Source organism: Empidonax traillii, unplaced genomic scaffold (assembly GCF_003031625.1).
Source record: "Empidonax traillii isolate 1590-97213 ecotype Southwest subspecies unplaced genomic scaffold, ASM303162v1 scaffold1313:size132312, whole genome shotgun sequence".
NCBI classification, from domain to species: domain Eukaryota; kingdom Metazoa; phylum Chordata; class Aves; order Passeriformes; family Tyrannidae; genus Empidonax; species Empidonax traillii.
In genome coordinates this window covers 42,341-64,751 of record NW_020956506.1, presented here as the reverse complement: position 1 = coordinate 64,751, position 22,411 = coordinate 42,341, and the positions used below count along the sequence as shown (strand labels likewise).

The window sequence follows — 22,411 nt, the reverse complement described above, 5'->3', positions numbered from 1 at the left end:
GTGACTTGTGTTTTTATCCTCTTAAAAATGTCTGTAAATAGCTTTTGAGACTGATATATGCAAAGGCTGCTTTACAGAGAGGTATGTAATTTGAAGTTCCTGGAATCTGTGTGCTTAAATGGCTACGTAATTATCATTGTGACTACATAATTAGCAGAAACACTTTTTCAAAAGGTAATCTGAAAACTGTGCAGTACTTTTTTTGTTTTGAAATGAGCCTTCTAGGTAGTATGGTAGCACTTCAAAACCAGTAGAAATTAACATCTTTGATCAGGCACCATGTAAATTTTGATGCAAATGCTGGATAACGTTGCTTAGCTTACAAATAGAAATTTGCATCTGGATTATTACTGAAGACATGAAAACCAAAATACACTTCAATGCTTCAATGCATTTATCACTCCTAATAGTAATCAAATAGAGATTCACTACTTAAATACCAATACTAAACTCAAAAGTATTTTACAGCTTTAAGGAGATAGAAGAAGGGATGGTTTCTAAATATGTGCTTGTCAACATAGACTTATCAGTCACTTTTGTCTTTGAGCTCTTTATCTTTCTATTTAATAGCGTTTTTGGTTGGGAAGACAGGAGGTTTGTTGTGAATAATCATTCATGACAAAAGAAAAGCAACAAAATAAGTCTTCTAATCACTTAATTAATAGTACCTAATTATTAGTATTTCACCTTTAGCCTCTATATTCTTGTCTTCGCCTGAATCTTCTGTTCCCATAGCTGATATGCTCAGGAAAAGTGGAATTTAATCAAAAACCCCTGTATTCTTGAGAATCTAGGGTTAGAACAAAACTGCTTTTTGTGAGAATAAAATACTATAAACAGTTATTTCCCCTTTCCTTTAGCGGACTTGAAGATCATGCACAAGCAAAATGAAGATGCATATCTTAATCCAGAGGCAAGACTATATGAAGATAAAAGGGCTCTTGTAACTGTTGACCTAAGTTTGGCCTCCTCGAGACCTGAGAACACAGAAGCATCTACAAATAAAATAGCAGGTTTATACTGTGTTACAGCTCTAATTATCCATAAGTCTTAGTGATCAAAATTCTCTAGTTCTTAACCCCTTTTTAGTAGTCCTGTGATAGTGTTAGTGCTCTCTGTGTGTGAAATCAGTATCATGCTTCTTTCTCAAACTTCTTCACTGCTGTCACTGCGTGCTCTTAAAATGTATTTTCTTATCTGTCTTGTCAGTAGTGGTAACTAATAACTGTTTTAGGGCTGAAGAGTCAGGTCAGTGTATTAGTTTTCCAGGTTCAGTGTTATCTTATCAAATCTTCATACATACTTTTTTTATTCTGAAATGACACAGTAAAATACAGCTATGTAGTAGGTCAGTAGGTGAGGATGTGGAATAAATGGAGATGGAAGGTCTTTAGGTGATTGATGTTAGAGATTTAAGGTGAAATTGGTACAGTAACAAGATTAACAAGTTCTCAAAAGTTACAGGTAAATTAGGTCCGTTTGCAGCCCTGTGCACTATCTTCAAGTTACAGGGATTTTATTTTATTTTCACATTTAAAAACTAATACATCTTTATCTTCTTACATTTTGTGAGACATCTAAATAAGAACACCGTGGTACTCCAGATCTGTCCCTAGTTTGGGCAAATGCCAGGGTTGGTGATGGTCTTAAATCAGCTTAGATGCTACTTTTCTTTCTCCTGTCCTAACTGTTGCACTGCTGTATAAAGAATTACTCAGTGTCCTTACTACTGACTTTTCTTCCTTCTGTCCCACCTCTCACTCTTTATCTCTTACAGACTGTATATTTAACCATTTAATGATAAGTGAAACAGGCAAGGCCGATAAAGTAATAATATAAAACAGCCAAGAGCCCGCTGGTTAGACCACTTACTTTGGAATCAGGTGGTTGAGCACATCAGTGGTTGGAACCTTATAGTCTTGCACCTTGAATTTGATCAGCCAGGCAGTAAAGTGGCTTTCTTTATGTTTTGGTGGGTTTCGTTGATTAGATTTGCAGGGTTCTTCTGTACACCAACCCACTAAAAGAGAAACTTAAAAGATAGTAGCTGGTACACAGCAAGTGCTTTCCTTGATAATTTCTATAGTAACTTGTGTCTGTCTTATATCCATGCCTTCTAAATGGTATAAAAAAATTATTCTGTTTTTTTGCATGGAACATGTCTATGGGAAGTAACTCCATCCTGAAAGAGCTACTTGTAAATTTAGTTACATTTTCAAAAGATTGAAACACTGCTTCCATGTAAGGAAGAATAACACTAACCTCCTTGTTATGCAAGCACATAGGCTGTAGTAGTGAGCATGTGCATTCCTTTGGGAATACGTGTATGTCTTATTTCTGCTTTCATCTGACTTGGATGGTACGTCACCATGTAGTGAAATGTAATGTTTGTCTGAGCTCAGTGGAGCTGTTGCTCTTGCACATCCTTGAGGCACTGTCCTTCAGAGCAGGCATGATATGAATGAAAAACATGCTGTATAAGCTGGAAAGTTAACACAACTTGCTCTTCTTTTCCTTTACTTCCTATCTTTCTCCTCTGTTTCCTGTATGGATTCTGTTCTGCAAAACCTGCTCTGTGTTGCATCTGAATTAATCCTCCTATCTACAGCTTTTGGGACTGTATGGTTACGACGTGTTCGTAACTCAGGGCTAAAGGAGACCTGACACTTCCTGCTTCATAGTACAGAAGGCACCTTATACTGGCAGAATTCAGTTTTCTGACTGCTTAGAATTTTGTTTGCCAGTCTGGGGCTTTGCTTTGTGTGGCATCCTTTGTTATTTTACATAAAAATTTGTTCTATTAGGATGCTCTGTTTTCAAGTAGTAAATAAACCTAAGGAATAGAACTATATGTTCCAAGAGTAATTGCAAGCAGTGAAGTTATGGGGTGTAAAGTATCTGCTGTTCTAATTAACTTGCAGGTAATATTTTTAGATACTAAACTTCAGATCAGACAGCAAATCATATGATTTTTGTAGGTGTTATTTAGCAAAAAAAATAACTCACTTTGATATTATCAATTAAGCAGCTAAAACCCAGCAGTATTGTAGGCAGGCAATGTAATATCATTTAGTCTCAGCTATAGTCTTGAATTATGGCTGTCATAAGATACCTTTTGAAACAAGTGTCTTAGAGATCCCTTCTTCACTCTGACTTGCTGTCTTAATTTTGCTTTGGATTTTGTCTGTGATTTTTCCCCTCCCTTAGGTGTTACATTTGCACAGGCCTCTCCTTTTGCTCGAGGTAATGTGTTTGCTGAACCACCGTCTCCACAGTATCTTAAGCAACAGGAGTCGTACAAGAACTCTCTTCGTCTACAGGTGAATGTGCACACCAGATATCATCTGGTTAAATGAATTTTAAAAAGAGAGTTTCCAGTCAGAGAAAAATAATCATTACTGCCGACCAAAGACCCTACTTACCCAATCATACCCAATTCTGTACACAAGAGGTGTAGTAAGAGCTATGTACTGTCGAGTTGCTCAGATTTTGGCTTATATAATAACATCACTTTTATAAGCATTTCTTATTAGTTGGCTTCTTTAATGCAGGTTCTGTCTTTTTTTTTTTTTTTCCCCTAAGTACAGCTCTTCAAATACAGTATTGGGTTCTCCAGCTGTGTACACTCTACAGATTTGCACACATAAGTACCTAAAGAAACAAAGATGTTTGCCCTTAGAAGTTTACATGATACAAATGCACACTCATCAAAATGAAATGGTGATCAGTGAGACAGTCACAGTGTAGTTATTTATTGATGTGCATATAAAACCTGACTGTTCTTCTACCAGCTTCTGTCTTCTATCTGTAATACTTCACATTTAATTGTATGCCACAGGAATTAAATATCAATCTTGAGGAAATCCCAGATAATTTAAAAGAGTACTAAAGTCATACAGTAGTTTGATGTGGATCTCTTGAAAAGATCAAGAGTTTGTTTTTTTTTTTCCATGTATGAGGTACCAAAAAGACTAAAGGGCAGACCTTTAACTTTAGTAAGTCAGCACTATAACTGTGGAAAGGAAGAAGAATTGCCATATATTTTTTGGTTTGGTTTCCCATCTTCCATTATTTAATCAGTGAAGAAAAGTGTTATTCCAGCATATCTGGAGTAGAGTAAGTGTTAGGAAATACTCTGGGTTTATTAGTAGCATTTATAAGTAGTTTTCTTACTGGAGGGTGGTTCTGTAAAAGGTGACCAAAAAGAAATAGTAAAATAGAGTGTCATTTTAAAGGAGTTCTGAAGCTAAAATTCTTTCAGTTGTGCCATAGAACTTTTGAGTGTGCAAGTAGGTACTGCAAAAGGTCATGATGGTAAATGTTGTTTATCAGATTATTGCTGGCTACTGACAGTTAAATACTTCTTTGTTTTATTTTCTAGATTGAAGAAAAGAGACGTAGGGAAGAAGCAGAACGAGAAAAACTTAGAATGGAAGAAGAAAAAGAGGAAAAACGAATAGCAGAAGAGAGGATGAGAATTCAAAAGGAATATGAAGAGGAACAAGAAGAGAAAAGGAAGAAAGACGAGGAGGTGTAGTATTTTGATACTTTGACCTTTTTACGTCCTAAACTAACCCTTTGCAATATTTGTCATCTAGACTGAGAAGGTAAACTGAACAGTGTCCTGTGAATTGGCCCTTGCTTGTAAATGGGTCTGTGTTAGCCAGAGGAGAAGTGGAAGATTCTCAGCATTAACTGGCACGTTGTTCTCACTCTTCATTGTGCACTATGAACTTGAAGTGCTGTTAATACTTCTAAGAAAAGTTGCATGGTTTTGTAAGTGACAGTGGTGCTCTTCTTTCTAAGGGAATTTGGTGATAAGACCAATAAAAAGCTTCGTCAAATTGGTGAATTAAAAAAAAAACTGCCCAGTTTTTGGATTTTTTTATTAACACCTTACATCCATCTCTCATGGAATTATTTGTATTCTGAATGTAGCTGTACAGGATGATTTTGTAAAGCTATTTTTGAATTGGTAAAGAGATATCTTTGAGGTAAGAATACTGCTTGTTTTGGAAGAACAGCAAGCAAATTTAAGAGTGCTTTTCATTGAGGTAAATTCAAATCCAAGTCAATCCCTATGGATTAAATTAAAACTAAGTTTTAAAAAGTAAAAGCTTTATTTATCAGGTTTGAAAAAGTGAATAAATCTTCATAATTTTGAATATCATAAATAATTGTAGGAAAAGGACACAGGGCCATCAGAGATGGAGGAATCGTTCAGTACACTGTGGGATTATGAAAGATTGTTTCAGGATGTAGGACTTCAAGTTTCCTAAGAGAGAACACTCAGCTTATATTCTAAATTCTCCTTCCATAGTACGAGCAAGTTACCTGGGTCAGCCTTGTCTTCTGAATACTAGAGCTGGCCTAGTATAGAGTGGGAAGCTTACTGGTATTATCCCAAATCACAAACACAGGACTAAAATTGAGACCGGATGATAATTTTCTCCGAGGGCTTGTGATATTGTGGTGCATGTTTACAGTATGTTTTATTTGAATCTGAATTTTTGGAAATTACTCCTACAGTTTAGCCTTAGCTCATGGCGGATCTGGGGTCACAAACTGGTGTTTATAGAAGTTATTAGGAATTCTGTTAATCGATGTTTAATATTTGCATGAGATTTTTTTTTTAATTTGAATGTTTGAAGTCGGCCTAATGAAATATGCTTTTCTTTTTGTACTAGACACTTTGATGTGTAACTTTAACTTTCCAAAGAAAACCAAAACAAAACTTTAGTAATTTTGAGTCTTTTTTAAATGTACTAATAATGTTTATGTTACAGCGAAGATTGAAAAATGAAGAAATAATTCGATTGGATGAAGAAAGGAAAAAAGAGGCGGAAAAAAAGAGAAAAGAAAAAGAAGAAAAGCAAAAGGAACAACTTAGACAATATTTTGAGAAAGAAAAGATAGAAGAGGAAAAGAAGATGGTATGCTTCAGTGACTTTCTAAGATACAAATACTTCTTTCTAACTTTTAGAAATAACTGGATTTTAAAGAAATCACATGATTTCTTAGATCTCCACCTTCAGTGTTGCTCACTTCTCACTTTATCAAGCTGCAGTATACTTAGTGCACAAACAGAACAGCTGTTTGAAAAATCAGACATGCTGCAGTGGAAACTTATCTTGCTGATTTAATTTGCATTAAACAATAGTAAAAACAAGGTTAATAAGAGCAAGCTGCACTTTATAGTTGATTTTTATATCCTCAGTGAAGCACTGTGATCTGCATTTGCAGAGGTGCAAATACAAATAAAATTAGTTATACAGTGTAGAGGACTGGTAGGACTGTTCATCTTGAACAATGGTGTTCTTGATAATCTAATTATTTTCTTTTGACCTGAGTGGTATAAAAAGTCCATCACATCGAATTTTGATGGACAAAATCAAAGTAAATTATAAAACTCTTTCTCTTATAAAATTTCTACAAAATTTCTGTCAATTCTCCAAAGTGGACAGATATAATGGAAGTATCAAGAGCAAAAAAATATATGCAACTTAAACATGAATGAAAAAGTCCCTATGGCATAGAAAAAAAAAAGGATTAAAACTACTCTAGGTAGGAAACAAAATCACATGAAATAATTTTTGAAATAATTTTATGCATTTAAGAGCATTTTTCTGTCAAATGAAAAATACTAACAAGACTCCTCTTGTCCAAAATAATACTTTATTCAGAAGCTATAGGAACGTAGTTTCAGCCTTACTTTCCTCCTTGCAGTTTTCACGGCGACCTTCTCCCGTCATTCCCACATTTCAGAACAAATCAGTAAGAAAAGAAGAAAGGATTCCCTCTGCTGAGAGCTGTGTATCTTACCATTCACAAGTATGATTATTGTAGCAAACTTGTACTGGTTTATTTAAGATCGTACAGCGTATGAAATCCTACCAAGTTTTTAATGCTTGCTAGTTCTTACTGGAATGCCGCAGATAACGGCAGACTTACAGATAACTTTACATTGATCAGTCTTGTAGCTCTGAAATTTAAATTTGCTTCCAAGTATTGAAGAAATTTTTTGGTCATGCGCTGTTTGAATTTTTTTTTCTGCGTTTGCATATTCTGTAGGGATGAGTACCTCATTTTGGAGGGGATAAACACTGTCCAATGATCTCAAGATTTAGGATAAGAAAGATTACATATTTTCTAGCAGCTCATCATGTTCACTCAGAGAAGAACTTAGCTCAGGCATGAAGTTTAATGTTGATTCGTAGCTACAGACATTCTTGTATCATCTTTGTTTTTGAAAGTACAAGAAGATTATAACTCCTATTATGCTTTGCTTTGTTCTGTGCATCAAAAATGAGTTACAGGAGTGGTCCTGAGACCTCTCATTTCTTTCCTTTGTTAATCCCTGGGACAATACTTTTTTGTTTTTTAGGTAAATTTCTCCTATAAAGAGTAGATTAAATAATAGGTTATGATACTTGAATCTCAGTCTAAACTTCTGTCTTTTTACTGAGAAAGTGGTTTTTGTGTTTTTTTTACAAACTGTTCATATAAACTCAGCTAAATACCTTACAGTGCAGTTTCAGAGAATATTTTATGTTAACCTTTAAACCTTATCAAAACCATTGCTTTCCCTAAATGTGAAGAATACTCTGGAGGAAGGTCTGTTTGGTTCTGACTTAGCAGAACTTGGTATAGGTTTGTCTGGATCTCTGAATAGTGCATTACAGTAATATATAAGTTTATAGTGGCTATAAATACTATCCAAGTATAGGAATTTGGATTATACATTTAAACATCAGATTTAAAAAAACCTTAAACAACCTGTAAGGTTATTATTCTGTCTTCCAATTGTTAATGTAAATTGAACGTAAAATAGGAAAATAGAATGGACTATATTTTTTTCCTTTCACATATTAACATTTCATATTCATTATGATCCCTAGGAGCCTGCACAGCCAAGAGTTCCTTCTCCACCTGTCCCTGCTCGAAGAAATCAGTTGCGTTCATTAGGTGGGTATCTGTCTTTATTGCAAACTCACTTTCTGTTACAACAAAATTGTTCTCAGTTACAGTTCCCTTTCTTTCCTGCAGAGGAATAGTCTTTTAAAGTTCACATTTATATGTGGGTGTTTTCTCTGTCTTAATAATATCAGTGTATTGGTATGGTATGTCTGAAGTTTTAATGCAAAATAAAAATGCATTTATTATGTGTCTTCATCAGGAAATGTTTTTTTGTAAAAGTCTGATAATGGAATAGTCTTCACAGGAAGTGCTGGATCTCTGTCAGAACAGTCGTTAACTGTGACCAGAATTTTGCAAAATATTAGAGTTTTGCTAATTAAACCAACAATTGCAGTTGTAACTTTTAAATTCTGCTTATATTTTTTATCTGCCTAATCTACTCTGCTTGTTCCTCTTAGCTTTCACAGGTGGTTTTAAAATTCATCTATGCTGGGAGGATCTCCTTTGCTTTTTATATGCTAGTTATCTTTGCAATATATGGGTGGAAAGCAGTAATTTTCCTTCTGACTCTTTTTTTACAAGTATATAAGAAACAACATGTGGAATGAAGCAGTAACACCACTGCATATGGAATGTAACAGCACAACACTGTCCTGTTGTGGCTTTTCCACTAGATGGGAGAGTGGTTCTTAATGTGGCCGTTGGAAATTGATTGACTCACACTGTCTTTTATAAGAGAAATAAAGACATATAAATTAAGTCTCACGTTTGAGGATTTAAACTGGTAAAACTTGCTTCCCTGCTAGGTTCTGGGCACAGAACTAAAAATCAGTAAAATATCAAATTACTAAGCATGTTATTTGGAAAATGAGGAATTTATTAAACTGGTTTAACTTGTGCAGGAATGCTGTCCTGACCACAAAAAAAAACAGCTTAGACCCAAAGTAGATCTAAAAAGTCAGCATAAGCACATACTAAAAACTTTGAAATTGAAGTCAGAACTCTTGACCACTTAAGACAGTCTGCACTGTACAGACATATATCCCACTTTTGAGACAGGAAACAGAAATGAGGTTGTGTGCTTGCACATACCACCTCAGTTCCTGTCATCTGCCTCTGGACCTCTGAGGACTGTGTAGGTTTGCTTATTTTAAAGTAAGGCTTTTTACAGGCAATGCCCTCTTGCTGCTATTTCATAGCTTTTCCTTTTTTAAATACAGTGAAACGTTTCTAGTGATGTTTGGATGCTTTCTGCTATTCAAGGGATCTGGTCCTTGTGCTGTCTCAAAATACAAGCTCTGACCTAATTTTAGTGTATAAAATGTTGCGATCCTTGTATTTGTACAGTCTTTGTTTTAATTAACATTTCATTATCTCTGTTTTCTCCTTTTTTTTACCTTATGTTTATGAAGTAGGCAGAAAAGTGGCTGTGGCGCTCTTTATTTGAATTATTTGTGTTAAATTCCAGAGGAAAGAAAGAACGTGATAAATGAATTATCAGAGATGAGGAAACAGCTTCGTAGTGAAGAAAGGCGACTGCAGGAACAGCTGCTAAATGTGGCCACTGATGGTGATGTACCAATTACACGGTAAGAATTTCATCTTCAGTTTTAAAAGTTAGATTTTGCACAGGAACTTAGAGCTACTGTGTATTATTAGCTAGTATTAGTTGGCCAGTATAAATGAGTGAAATGAAAATATAAAAATAGAATATTTATATAAAACTATCTTCATTTTTTCCTAATGTGTATGGTTTTTTTTTCCCAAGAATCTTGCTCAAGTTTATTGTAAGAATGGTTTATTGTAAGATTGGGTGTTGCAATGCTCTGCCTCAGAAAGAGGGTGTGTAAGGCAAAATTTTATCTCATTACCTCTTTTCCTAGGGCATAATTTGTGCCTGTAAAATGCACAAATGTGCCTGTAGAACTACTGCTGTTGAATATGTTTTTTGAATGCCATACTGCTATGAAAGTACTTGCTTAATTATTGAAAAGTCATACCCTGTTTATTTAATAAATTTGTTTTGTTTCCAAAATGGATTAGTTAATCACACCAATTAGTTGAAAAAGACTCACCTGATCACCAGTCTTAGTCCTATTCCATAAAGTATGAGGGATTTTTTTAAAATTTTAAGTAGGTTATCCCTTTCTGTAACAACTTTCAGATTTATTTTCCTGTTTAGATAGGTTTATTAAGGATAAAAGATCCAAATTTTATCAATATTTCCATCGAACTCATTAATACCACCCTCTGCTTGTTTTACAAACTTTTCAAGGAGGAGGAGAGACAAGAATCCAAAGGATATATTTGAGAAGGCCAGGCTTCGCCTGCAGGCTCCAGTAAGGCGACATTCATTAAAGAAGACACAAGATCCTGTCAATATACAGAATATCTGGGAATTTAATGAACTTAAATACAAAGGCAGGTAGACCTTCTTGTTACTGATGAAGAAGGGTAGTGAAACATCTGTTCTTTTCCTCCATCTTCCGTTCCACCCTGTATTTAAAGACGAAAATAAAAATCAGGCTCTTCACAGCTACTGCTCATACAGCACACTCAGTCGATGACCTTCTGTATGTGTATCTCTGTGTGGTTGTTTCTACAAGTACATGGAATTCACAGCATCCCTAATGTTATCGTCCAGCATTATCACTTGGAGCACTCACCTGTCTTCTAGTCCTTGCTGCTTAAACTTCCTATGCTTTTGATATTATGGTGTTACTGAGAGTAGACTGAATTAGATTTTTTTACCCACCAACAAATCATGATTCTCTATAACTTTCTGTTTCTCCTTTACCAGAAAATATGTATTTTTAATATAGTAAAATTTTGAAATCATTCCTAAGTGCCTCATCCTCTTGGCCACAGTAACCATTATTTTTAATGTGATTTTTTTGGATGACTTTGTAGCTACTTCTTCAAAAATGCTTTTCAGAAATGTTGATTTAGGGAAAAAAATGTCAATTTCCTATCTTTGCCATAGATTCTGAAACACGTATTGGCTTGAGGCACATGTATCCTGATCCTCCAAAAGATGACCAGACTCTAGAGATTCAACAGCGGGCACTGTTGAGGGAGCAGCAGAAGAAACTTGACAGGATGAGAATGAGGAGAGAAACAGGAGGTAAGGAATGAATGGTCTGAGATCAACAAAAATCCCTGAAATTGTGGTTTGAATTTGATAAGAATTAAAAACCATGAGGTCTAGTTTTGCTTCTTTCAAGTTCACTGTCAGCACTGCAGTAGAAAACAGTAGAATACCAGAATGCTGAAATTCTACCATAATGCAAGCATAAAGAAATGGAGTGTTTGTGGGAGATTTTGTGGGTTTGTATTTGGTTTGGTTTTTTTTTTTTTTTTTAGTTATTGCGACTGTTTCTCTTTGGTTCCCTCATGAAAGTAATTTAGCTCATGCCTCATACTTCAGAAAAATGCAAGAGAGAAGTAGTTTTGTTACTGTTTTTTAAAGAAAAAATACAGAGCAGGGTAACTCTTCAGCAGATCTGTGATAAAAGTGTTAGCAGATAAGTTCCTTGAAGCAGTTCTTGAGTTCTCCCTGAGAAAGTCAATGGCTTTGAGCTGTGAATTGATTAAAATGCATCTGGCATATCTTCACTTTGCTCTCCTTTTAATGGATTAAATTTATTTTATTTCCATAATCTTGGCTTGAATATTTCAAAGTTTCAGCAACCTTTATCCATAAACAAGCTTTACTTTATAAACCGCATGTGAGATATCTTAAATACTTTGAGTCTCCAGAAGGAAAATGTTGCTTGTATTGCTTAACAGAGATGTTCCTAAGATAGTAAAATATTAATATCCTAACATGGTAATATGTTTTGGCTGCGTATTGCAGAAGGAGCAAAATGTAAATGTAATGCCCCTTTTTTGCATGCTCCACTTAATTTCAAATGTAAGGTTCATTTAGATACCTTTTGCAAACAGTTATGAAAGACCAATATGTCCAGTTATTTTGAATATTTAAAAATATAATGAGAGTTGCTCCAGCCTTTCCAAACTATACAAATGAACTCAGTTTTGAGTGCAAGCTACAGATCTCTCAGAAAAGTGTTTGCCTCTGTAATTCAGAGTGGCCTAGCTAAATTTTTGAAGAGAGAGTAACTTTATTTCTGTAGTGGCTTAGCCTTTGCTAGCAGCCAAAGTCCCACCCAGCTGTGCTCCTGCTTACATCCCCTCACTCTTGCCCCTTGGTAGGGTAGTAGGGGAAACAGGAAGAAAAAAGCTTGCAGGCCAAGCTGTACGTGGGAAGGTTGATTACCGGCTGCTCTTGTGGGCAAAACAGACCTGACTTGGGGAAAATTAACTTAATTATTCTAAACTTAAATATTTAATTACTTACTTTGAGTAGTGGGAAACAAAAAGACCAACACCAAACCCACGCCTTTTCTCCCCCCTTCCCCATGCCCAGCTTTGCTCCTTCACTCTGTGCCCCTACTCTCCTTCCTTGGTACCACCACAGGTTATGTTCAGTCCCTTTGATGATGCAATGAGTGGTGTCAGGCTGAGGCAGGGGGAAATATGGTCAGTACACAGTGGTTTCTCTCTTCTGCTTCTATCTTCTTGCACCTTTCTATCTGTTCCACCATGATCTCTTCAGGAGCTGCAGGGGAATCTCTGCTCTGGCACCTGGAGAATCTCTTTCCCCTCCTTCTTCTCTGGCCTTTGTGTCTGCTTTTCATGTGTTTGTCCTCACTCCTAACTGCTGTGCTTTGCTTTACTCTTTCTTAAATATGTTTTCAGAGGCACTACAAGCTTGACTGATGGGCTCAGCTGCAGGTCTGTTATGGCACCAGCTGAGCCTGGCACAGAGTCATCCATGGCATCTTCTCACAGTGGCCACCATTGCAGTCCTCGCCTTGCCTCAGTCACCCATACAACTGCTCCTTAGACTTTTTTAGAGATGAGGTGAAAGTTGGACATTATAAAAAAACAAAACAACACAAACACATATGGAAGGAAAATAGTGATACCTTTCCATACTGCTTTAAAAAAATGGGCTGTGTCTTCTGGTCTCTGGTTGTGCTCTGAGGCTTGTTCCTGTTAGCTGTTACTAGATCCACATGTGAGTAAGATCAACAAAACTGGTTACCAGGGTATTACCAGGGTGAGTTGGTTACCAGGGTGAGTTACTTGCAGGGTGTTCAGTATCCTACTGAACATTAAAGATGATTCCTGTTCTGTCTTGGACAGATGTGCTGGTGTTCAAACAAATGTGTCCAATATTGCTTAGGGATAATAGAACATCACAGTTGCAAATAAGCATATTTGTACCACTTTCTGTGTTAATTACATGGTTGTGAATATAATTTAATGTCTAAATGGAGTGTATAGGGTTGTCTTCAGTCTTCCTCTCTATGAGATTGATTGAAATGGTGAAAAATAATTCACTAGCTTCAACCGAGATTTCTCTGGGGCTTGGTTCTGGTTTTCCGCCATAAGAATATTTTTTAATAGTCCAGTCAGAGAAAGTTTTCATTTATTGTTGTCTGAGGAGGAACCTCTATTATCTAGAAAAAAAATTTGCCTTTTTCAATTATTTTGAGGACATGCAGTCATTCTAGACATCTGCTAATGCTAAATGGATACAGCAGACTTACATGACAACACACTGAAGAGCCCTTTCCTTGGACAACTTGGATTAGTTGCTAGACAAGCAGCTGATTTTTTTAAAATGGTTTTCTACCAATCCTTCTAGAGGATCCTTGAACAGCTTTCTCTCTCTCTCTCTCTCTCTCTCTCTCTCTCTCTCTCTCTCTCTCATCACTTTACAACATCATTTAACTTTATAGTCTGTCACTGAGCAAGAGAACTAGTTGCTAGGTGTTCCTCTATTTACGATATATTTTCCTCAGAGGAAAGTTCGTCATCCCCTCACTGAAAATAGATGAGTGGTTTTATTGTCTGATTTAAGGAAGGTGAGTTAGAGCAGTGTGTACTTTTGTACTGTGGGTGAAATGTTGTTACATTATGGGCTGTAGTGGCAAAGGTGTACCTGTTTTCCCACACTGTGTAAGTGTTCTTTACCTTACATGCTTTTTATAAAGTTTCCCCTCTGATATGTTATTTTTTTTTTTTCTCTTTACATAAAGGAGAAATATGTGGACTATTAGTGGAACTATAACCTGAGAAACTAGTGATTTTAAATGTCCTCGGTTTTAAATGATAGATGTATCCCTATAAATCAGACAGCTTTTTGCAGATTTCTGGACATCTGTTATTTCAGGGGATAGGAGGGAAAGGCAGAGGAGCAGCTTTGATGTTGTTGCACTGCAGTGCTGGGCCCTGCATGACTAGAGAATTATATTGGGAATGGACTGATAGCCCGTGTGCTCTGGTTTGTGATGCTGGACAGAAGCTCAGCTACACACTGAATAAGTTTGCTAGACAGAGATGAAAAGCCCCAAAGCTATCTTATTAAAAAAAATAGAATAAAAATAGTAAAAAATTAAAAATGCAAATAAATTAATTAAAATAATTTTAAAATTAGAAATTAATAAAACATTATTACATTTTTTTATTTGAAAACTTACACTAAATAAGGAAAAGTAACTTCAGTTTTGCTTCTTTGCATTGCCAGCATGCATTAGGCCACTTTTACAATGACCTAATGATATAATTTAATGATACATTAAATTTCATAATGATTCTCTGTGCTCTCCAGAATTGAGGTTTTTATCCTTACACAAATACTTCCCTCTGCAGTGATCTCTGTCTAGTTCAACCACCCTTGAAAGCTGCAGGAGTGGTGTGCTCAGCGTGCTGAGTGTTCATTCACTCCTGGGGCTTTCTGCAGTCCCTGCTCTCATTAATACACCCTGACAGAAGCCAAGAGAACTGATTTCATTAACAGAGTTGATTGTGACACATCATCCTCCTTGCTAGTCAATTTGATTGTCGAGATGTCCCACCTAGGGGAGAAGATCATTAGTCTTGAGTTCTGTTGATATAAGTACAACTGTTTATCTGTACAAACATGCTTATTCCTGGCAAGCGGATGTCTGGAATATAGAATAAATATTTTTTGAGTATCCATGAATCTTAACTACCAAGCTGTGTAATATTTAGCTTCACTGCATGTAAATGAGACTCATGACTTGCAGTCTCTAGCCTATGATAAACTGCTAAAAATAATGGCAAAAAACAAATTGGTGACAGGAATTATATGGCTTGGATGATCCCTAATTGTGGAAGAAAATAATTCTTTTTTGGCTCTCTAATTTTTGAAATTTGATACAGAATTGGTTTGTATTTCTTCTTGGTTCATATCTAGTTCAAACAAAAAATGATAAATTTAAAGATTTCTCTCTATTTTTGGGATCTTTTGTGTCCTAGCTCAGAAGTTCAGATGGAGCTTAAAGTACTGCAGTTTAGCATTAGCAGCCACTGAGATGCTGAATACCATTAACTTCTGTTCTTTTTTTTTAATTCACAAGTGTGTTTCGTGTCAGAAAAAAAATGTGACACATAAAATTTAGTATGTGAGGATGATGGCAGGAAAACCAAAATATGCATGCTAGGAAAGGGAGGATAATCTTCATTATAGTAAGAAGGCCATCAACCTGGAGTTATTTGCTACACTTTGGAAAATAGATTTCTGTCTAAATGCTTTTTCATCTGCTTTTTCATCTGCAGTTACTTAACCTGTTGGGTTTTATGAGTACTGCATTGCATTTGCATTAGGATTCAGCAGTGTGCAGAACACTGGACAAAAACCCCATTTCTCTCTAGCTGTGTGGCTGGATTTTGTTGAAGATGCAGTAATTCAAACAATAAAGATCTTAAGGCATCAACAAGTGAAACGTTAGAGAGAAGAGAGAGAAACTAAGTATTCATGCAGCAAACTTTTGTGCCTCCACGTGTTGCTTTGATGATTTAATCTGTGCTGCTTTCCCACAAATTGATGGTTTTTTACTTATTCAGTCAATACTTGGACATGACCTTTCTATAACAAGTGTTTACCATATTATTGTAAACATACCTCAGAAGTAGTTCTGACTGTTGCAGTATAGAGAACTTTTAGCATTTAGTGAAATGTGATTATATCTTTAAAAAAAAAAATGGTTTTCAGTAGCCACAGAAGTAGCTGTTTCCTTTTTCTGGACAACAAGTAAGGTTTTGAGTAAGATGGAAACCAGTTGATTTTTATTAGTAGTGAACAGTGTGGTTCTAGTGTGAAATGAATGTGACTGATGAATCCAACCCTAGGGGCTTGCACATGCTCATCATTTTCAGAAACAATACACTACAGATTTCTGTTTGATTTCTCTGATTCTACTTAAATTTATGTAAGGAAACTGGAATAAACGTGGCATTCCAATGTTTTGAAAATTTGTTCGTTCATTACAATGTGTGTAAATTTAAAGATATGATGCATACTGGTCTTAATTTTTGTAATTGTGTACTGATAGAACTTTCAGTATGTTTTGTTATTTAACTGACTTTATGTCAACACTGTCATTTTGTCTCTTGTCTATGTTGCTTTTGTTGATCAAGATGATTCTCCTTCTGACAGCTACCCACAAACCATGGGACTGGTAAGTATAAAACAGGATTTGTATTATATTGCTTTTTTCAAGTGTGAGAAATATTGTGTCTTTCACTGATTTGGAGAGGAGAATTACACTTAAATAACAGTGCAGCAAGCTTACTTACTTCACTTGCTTGTCCATACAATGAGTAACAGCCTCTTTTAAACTTGACATACAAGTTGCTTATGTTTGTGTATAGAGATAACCTGGTTCTTTAATTCCCTTCCTTTTATATTCATTGGTATGTATTTTATATTCATATAATGTTCAACTGCTGCTTGAGGGAAGAATTAGTAGAAAAAGACAAACCAGAAGCAGCTGCTCCAAATTTGGATGGTTTATGGGATGGACTTGGGAGTCAAGAATAAAGTCTGTTGTCTCAGATGGAATGTTTATGCTCTGACTTGGTGAAAAGAGCAAAATAAAATCTATCAAATTGGAATTTTGTACTAACCCAAACTATAGAATAACAGAGTTCAATTGTGTTCCATCGTAATGTGAAACCATGCAAAGTAGGAGACTGTGCAAGAGCAGAGACATTAACCTTGAGGGTATACTGTAACTAAATGCAGAAATGAAACAGTTTTTTATTTTAAAAAATAATCATCTTAATGCACTTTATAGTTGTAAATTATTGCCTGAAATTCTCATTCAGAGCAATGCTTTGCAGTAAAAGATTTGTTTTCTCTTGTTCTATTTCCTCTGATGGTTTCTACTGCTTTGATTTTTAGAGTGGTTTTCAACATAAATTATTCCACAGTAGAATTTCTGTAACAAATGGTTGCATCTTTGGAGTAAACTGGGAGTATTGGTCTTAGTGCTTGCTATTACGATGGAGAAATTTGTTATTTTAATGCTTTGATGTCAAAGCTTGTATGTGGTGGGATAAGAAAACATAAGGAATCATTCTTCATTTGATCAATACTTCATACAAACCTAAAGTGCAAAGCTCCCCTCTAGCACTGACTGTTCTGAAACTCAGATAGAGAGAGAAGGATCCATTTCTCAGTGGAAGTGTCTGTGTTGCACAAATCACCACAACAGCTGCCATGTGTGGGCAATTTCAGCAAATGGCATTACTACAGAAAAGTAACAAAAAGACCCTAGTGCTTAAAGGGAATATGAGTTATTAAAAAATGTATTGGGTTTATAGAAACATAAAGCAAAGTATAGTAGAATGTAACACTGTGGAGCTGCTCTTCACTTTGTAGAAGTAAAATTGGCAATTAATTTACATTAATTATGATTTGGCTCCAGAAATATATTGAGGCCTCTGAATTTCCGTTTCTTCTGTTTCGCTTCTGTAGTTCAGGAATGAATCTGATGAATTCTTGAAGAATTCACTGTTGGAATCGGATAGCGCTTTTATCGGTGAGTTTATACCTCTCCTTAACCATTTTGTGAGTGTACAAACATGGTATTTAATCCAATTCTGTGTCTCTAAAATGATTATTACCGCTTTAAAAGTTACAATGGTTGTAGGTATGGGGATTGGTTTAAAGTATTAGAAAATTATGCCTCCAAATTAAAATGTAAATAGTTATGAAATTGTACCGCAATAAATTTGTGTGGATCACCCCTAAAATTAATGATGCTGCCTTATACCACTTCACATCCTTTTATGAGAAAGCATCTTCCTCTGCTCTTCGAACCTTGTCTGGGCTACTAGTCTTGTCTAGGAGCTTTTTTTGACATCTTCCCAACTTTGGGTAAGGAAAAGCTAATATTTGTTTAGCAAATATATTACAATGGTAGAAAATATAATGCTTTTTTGTTGTTCTACGGCAAATAAAGTACTTTATTGGCAAACACAGTTTACAACTGCAAGCTGTCCACAGTGAAATACAGAAGTCTCGGTGATTATTTTCATGGTTATTCTTTTGATTTACAAGCACACTCAATTTTAATTATGATTACATGAGTGTAATAGTGATTCTTTCTAAATCAGTCACTTTTCTGCTGGTCACATATTATTTCATTTCACTTGAAACATCATACTTTTAAATACTGTCACTTTTTCATTGTCTGAAGTAGATATTTTCAGTTTTAAGATTTTTTTATAAAGGACTGCCTCATATTTTCTTACATCTCCTTATTCAACCTTCGTCTGCATATATGTGAAAGTACTGTTTTATTTCCATTCACTAGAAATAGTTAGGCTAGAAAACCCAGTCAACTCAGGCCTCTACACATTATTTTCCATTAGCAGGCATTACAGTATCTTGAAATTTCTTTCATTCATCTGTAGAAAATCATATTACAAGCTTTTTATGCTTTGCTGTAGGGGAGATGCAGTTGAGTTCTGCTTTTTAATGAAAGTAGATGATAAACTGATGATTATTATCTCTGGCTCTGGTTAAAAGCAGAATTTTTTATTTGAAATGTATTCAAGCTTATTCTGTTAGCATGCAAGACCTGGCGTAGAGGATAGAACTTGGCCTTGGGAGTGGCACAGGATGAAGTTTCAGCCTTGTTCAATGCATTTGGCACTCTCTGTAGTCTGCAATGCCTTCTTTTTCAGGTTAGGAAGAGTACAGCCCAAATGGTGAAAGGATGCTTTAGGAGAGCCCATCAGTCTAGAATGTGGCCAAACATCCTGTCTCTAACAGTAGCCAGGATATGCTCATGGAGAGGAATACGGGACAGAGGGTAGATGTGCCCATGCTCTTCCAGCTCCCCATGACTTGTGGCTCGGAGGCTTCCCAAGCCAAATGCTGTGTAATTGCATTTAATAAGTCTTGCAAAGCTGGGTTTAATAGGTTGCCTTTCATGACTGGGAACGAACATTTTTGAAATCCTGCTAATTGTTTACCGTTAGCAATATTGTGTGGATAAACATCCACACTATCTCCTTTCATCTGCTCTGAATCTGCCACCTCTATAATGAGGTGCTCTTGGTTTTATTCACCACTTTCACAAGGTTCATGATTCTTGTAGTCCTCTCACCCTTTTTCTTTTGCTCCCCATCCAACTGGTACTTGCAGCTCAGTGAGGTGATGGAGTTAACCTATGATATTATATATCCCCCCTTTTCTTTTCCCTTTTATTCCCAGATCATTTATGACTGTGGTGAAAACCATGTTTTCCGATACTGAGCTCAGTTTTTTGATACTGAGGCACTAACTAAACCTTTGTTATCCTTTGCATTGTTTGGGCCTCATAAATTAAAATTCTGGATGTGAATCTGGTGACTTCTATCCGTGATGCCATTATCTGTGGACTGCCTTTACTGTGAATTGTGCTGCTCACATTGTCTGAGGGTCTTTTGTGAAATACCTGGGATATATTTTAACAATGATTTTCATTTCCTAAGAGGAATGTAACAATACCCTTTGTTTTGGTCAATTTTTTTTTTTTTACATGGGTTTAAAATCCAACTCACTTTTTACATCTATTTTGTCACCATTACAAATGAATTTATCTCCCAGGGCTCAGAAATTTGAGGCAGTTAGGAACAAAGAGGTTCCTCATTTTCTTTTTCTCCTTTTTTGCCTCACTGGAAACCCTAGAATTCATTAGTGTTAATGCAGTGATTTGAAAGCATCTCTGTGCAACAGTGTCTGAATGAGAGATGTTTACAGGAACAGGTGGTATCTTACACGAATGACACATTAATGGTACAAATTCTACTTTATCTTGTACTTTGTTTCTGTTGTCATAAATTCACGTGATTAAACCACTTTTTATATTTTGAGTAACAGCACTATTTTGAATATAGTGAAGTTCAACTGGTCTTGTAGCTGGAATTCTGATGTGTGGATTGTTAGCCATATACCATTTCAAAATTACGCTTTGTTTTTTTTCATTGAAACATTTGTGGTAGGAGCACGAGTACCTTTGGTGAAACTGGGAAGGGAAAAGAGGAGAGGAAACTAAAATTTTTGTTTTCAGAGAAAAACCGACTGGTAATACAAAAGAATTTTTTAATATCTCTTTGTTTCTCTGAACTTGTTTCATATCAATAAAATGTTTTTCAAACCTATGTATTTCATTTTTCAACCAAAATAATTGTTTAATTGTTACTTTTAGAATTTACACACATCTATTTTCTTAATTCTTTTACTTAATGTGTCATACTAGACTAAGGACCTTTCCAAAAGGTGACTTTGTTGTTACAAAGAGCAGTTGGTGTAGTGGATTCCATACTGGTTTTGTTGAGCAGAGTCCTTCCTTTTCCTGGGAGCCTCAGTCCTTGATGGTGCTAGAGGGCCTGAACTAGGAATTAGAGCCCACTGTTGGCAGCAAGCAGCAGCAAAGCCATAAACCAGCCCCCAGGCAGTGGCTACTGGTCCTGGAGAAAATAAAAGTACCTATTTTGAAGTAGTTTGTATTTGAAATAGTTTCCAGAATCAGCAAAAGAAGGGGAAATAGACAAAACAAGTGTGAAACAGAGAGATCACCTTAGGGTTCATTTATATTATAAAAATAGATTAAACTCCCTCCACTGTAATTTGATACAGGTAGGATCAGAAAAATTATTTATTTTTCTATGAACAGATTCTTAGAGTTTATTACATGAAATGGCTGAGATATGACCAAGGCTGTGTGATTAATGCAAAGATTTTGTATTATCATATTCTATGTAACATTATCATTTTGTGTACTGTTATTATATATTCCATTTAACATATTTACATACATAATTTATTACATGATTGTATCTTTTTATGACTCTGATTTGCCTAGTGTTCTCTGTTTCAAGCAGAGATATTACACTTGTTTGAATGCTCATTTTTCTTTAAAGGTCTAGGTATAAAAAAGATTTGGTGGAGAGAGGTGGGTGGTAGATTTGCAGGATGTGAAATGCCTTGTCCTCTATGTAAGAGGTATCTTGATAGATATCATAGAATCACAGAAGGGTCTGGGTTGGAAGGGACCTTAAAGGTCGTCTTGTTCCAACCTCTGTGCCATGGACAGGGACACCTTCCACGAGACCAGGTTGCTCAGAGCCTCATCCAACCTGGCCTTTGACACTTCCAAGGATGGGGAGTCCACAGCTTCTCTGGATCCCCTGTTCCAGGTGTATTTCTGGCCTTTGCTTGTAGTTTATCCCTTTCTGCCATTGTAGGGCCTTTTTCTTTTGTATGAATCTGAGTTATCACTGGCATTGTCCAGGATGTCCTAATGAATCCGTCCCTTGATTCCTGTGATGAAATCAAGTACAGTGTATCAGCTCATTTCAAAACATAAGCAGGTTTGAGCACTGTGTGGTATTTTGATTTCTTTGAAAATGATTCCACCTGTTTTTCCAGGTGCTAATGGGGAAACATTTCCTGCCTTAGAAGAAGTTAATTTATTACCACAACTTCCATCTTCTGCAAGGGAGAGGAGACGAATGAAGCAGAAAGCTTTGGAGTATGCTGTATGTATGATAACTGGATTGGCTTAAATATGAAGGTGGGCCACAGATCTAATGTCAGACAGTTCCTGTGGTTCCTGTGGTGTTATAGATCCAGAGAGGGTACATGTGCAGCTATTTGCCCTTTCAAAAAGGATGCTGTTTACCTGAAGGAATTGTGTATTGTTGGATTTTCTGCAGGAGGATGTTGCAGCAGCCCAGACACCGCTGCTGCAGCCTGACAGCCTTAGCTTGCACTCAAATCTCAGCCTTGATGTTGATCAGTTGAAAGGCAAGAATGAAGAACGACTGCACAGACTGACTGAGCTCCAGCAGAAATCTTCTTACTTGGGTATGCTCTGTGTAGTAGAGACGATGTAGTGAATACTAATTAATTACAATAATTAAAGGAATAAATAATAACAGACTGCACGTAGTATAACTGAGCAACTGGATCAAACATAGGAATTATTTATGGAGTTGCGTAGCTGCTGCAAGGGGTTCCCCAGCAAACTTAAACACAACTCTTTTAGAGTAAGTTTAGAGCAGAGTAGTAGGAAAAGATGCTCTAATTTCTCTCTGATCAGCCACTTGTCCTTGTCCTGCC

General features: G+C 36.0%; 1 protein-coding gene across 9 annotated transcripts in view; it reads left to right on the top strand.

The window, feature by feature from the left end:
• The window catches only part of CSPP1 (centrosome and spindle pole associated protein 1), a 65,858-nt gene that overhangs the window by 38,524 nt on the left and 4,923 nt on the right, over window positions 1–22,411 (top strand). For 7 of the 9 annotated variants that reach the window (XM_027906532.1, XM_027906530.1, XM_027906526.1 and 4 more), the window contains 12 exons: window positions 861–1,013; window positions 3,208–3,320; window positions 4,382–4,531; window positions 5,787–5,933; window positions 7,899–7,965; window positions 9,386–9,506; window positions 10,196–10,338; window positions 10,901–11,041; window positions 16,432–16,472; window positions 17,774–17,837; window positions 21,719–21,828; window positions 22,006–22,156. In XM_027906532.1, coding sequence (XP_027762333.1) covers window positions 861–1,013; window positions 3,208–3,320; window positions 4,382–4,531; window positions 5,787–5,933; window positions 7,899–7,965; window positions 9,386–9,506; window positions 10,196–10,338; window positions 10,901–11,041; window positions 16,432–16,472; window positions 17,774–17,837; window positions 21,719–21,828; window positions 22,006–22,156 — 1,401 coding nt within the window. The remainder of the gene's footprint in view (window positions 1–860; window positions 1,014–3,207; window positions 3,321–4,381; window positions 4,532–5,786; window positions 5,934–7,898; window positions 7,966–9,385; window positions 9,507–10,195; window positions 10,339–10,900; window positions 11,042–16,431; window positions 16,473–17,773; window positions 17,838–21,718; window positions 21,829–22,005; window positions 22,157–22,411) is intronic. The other 2 variants (XM_027906533.1, XM_027906531.1) reach the window with 1 other exon arrangement.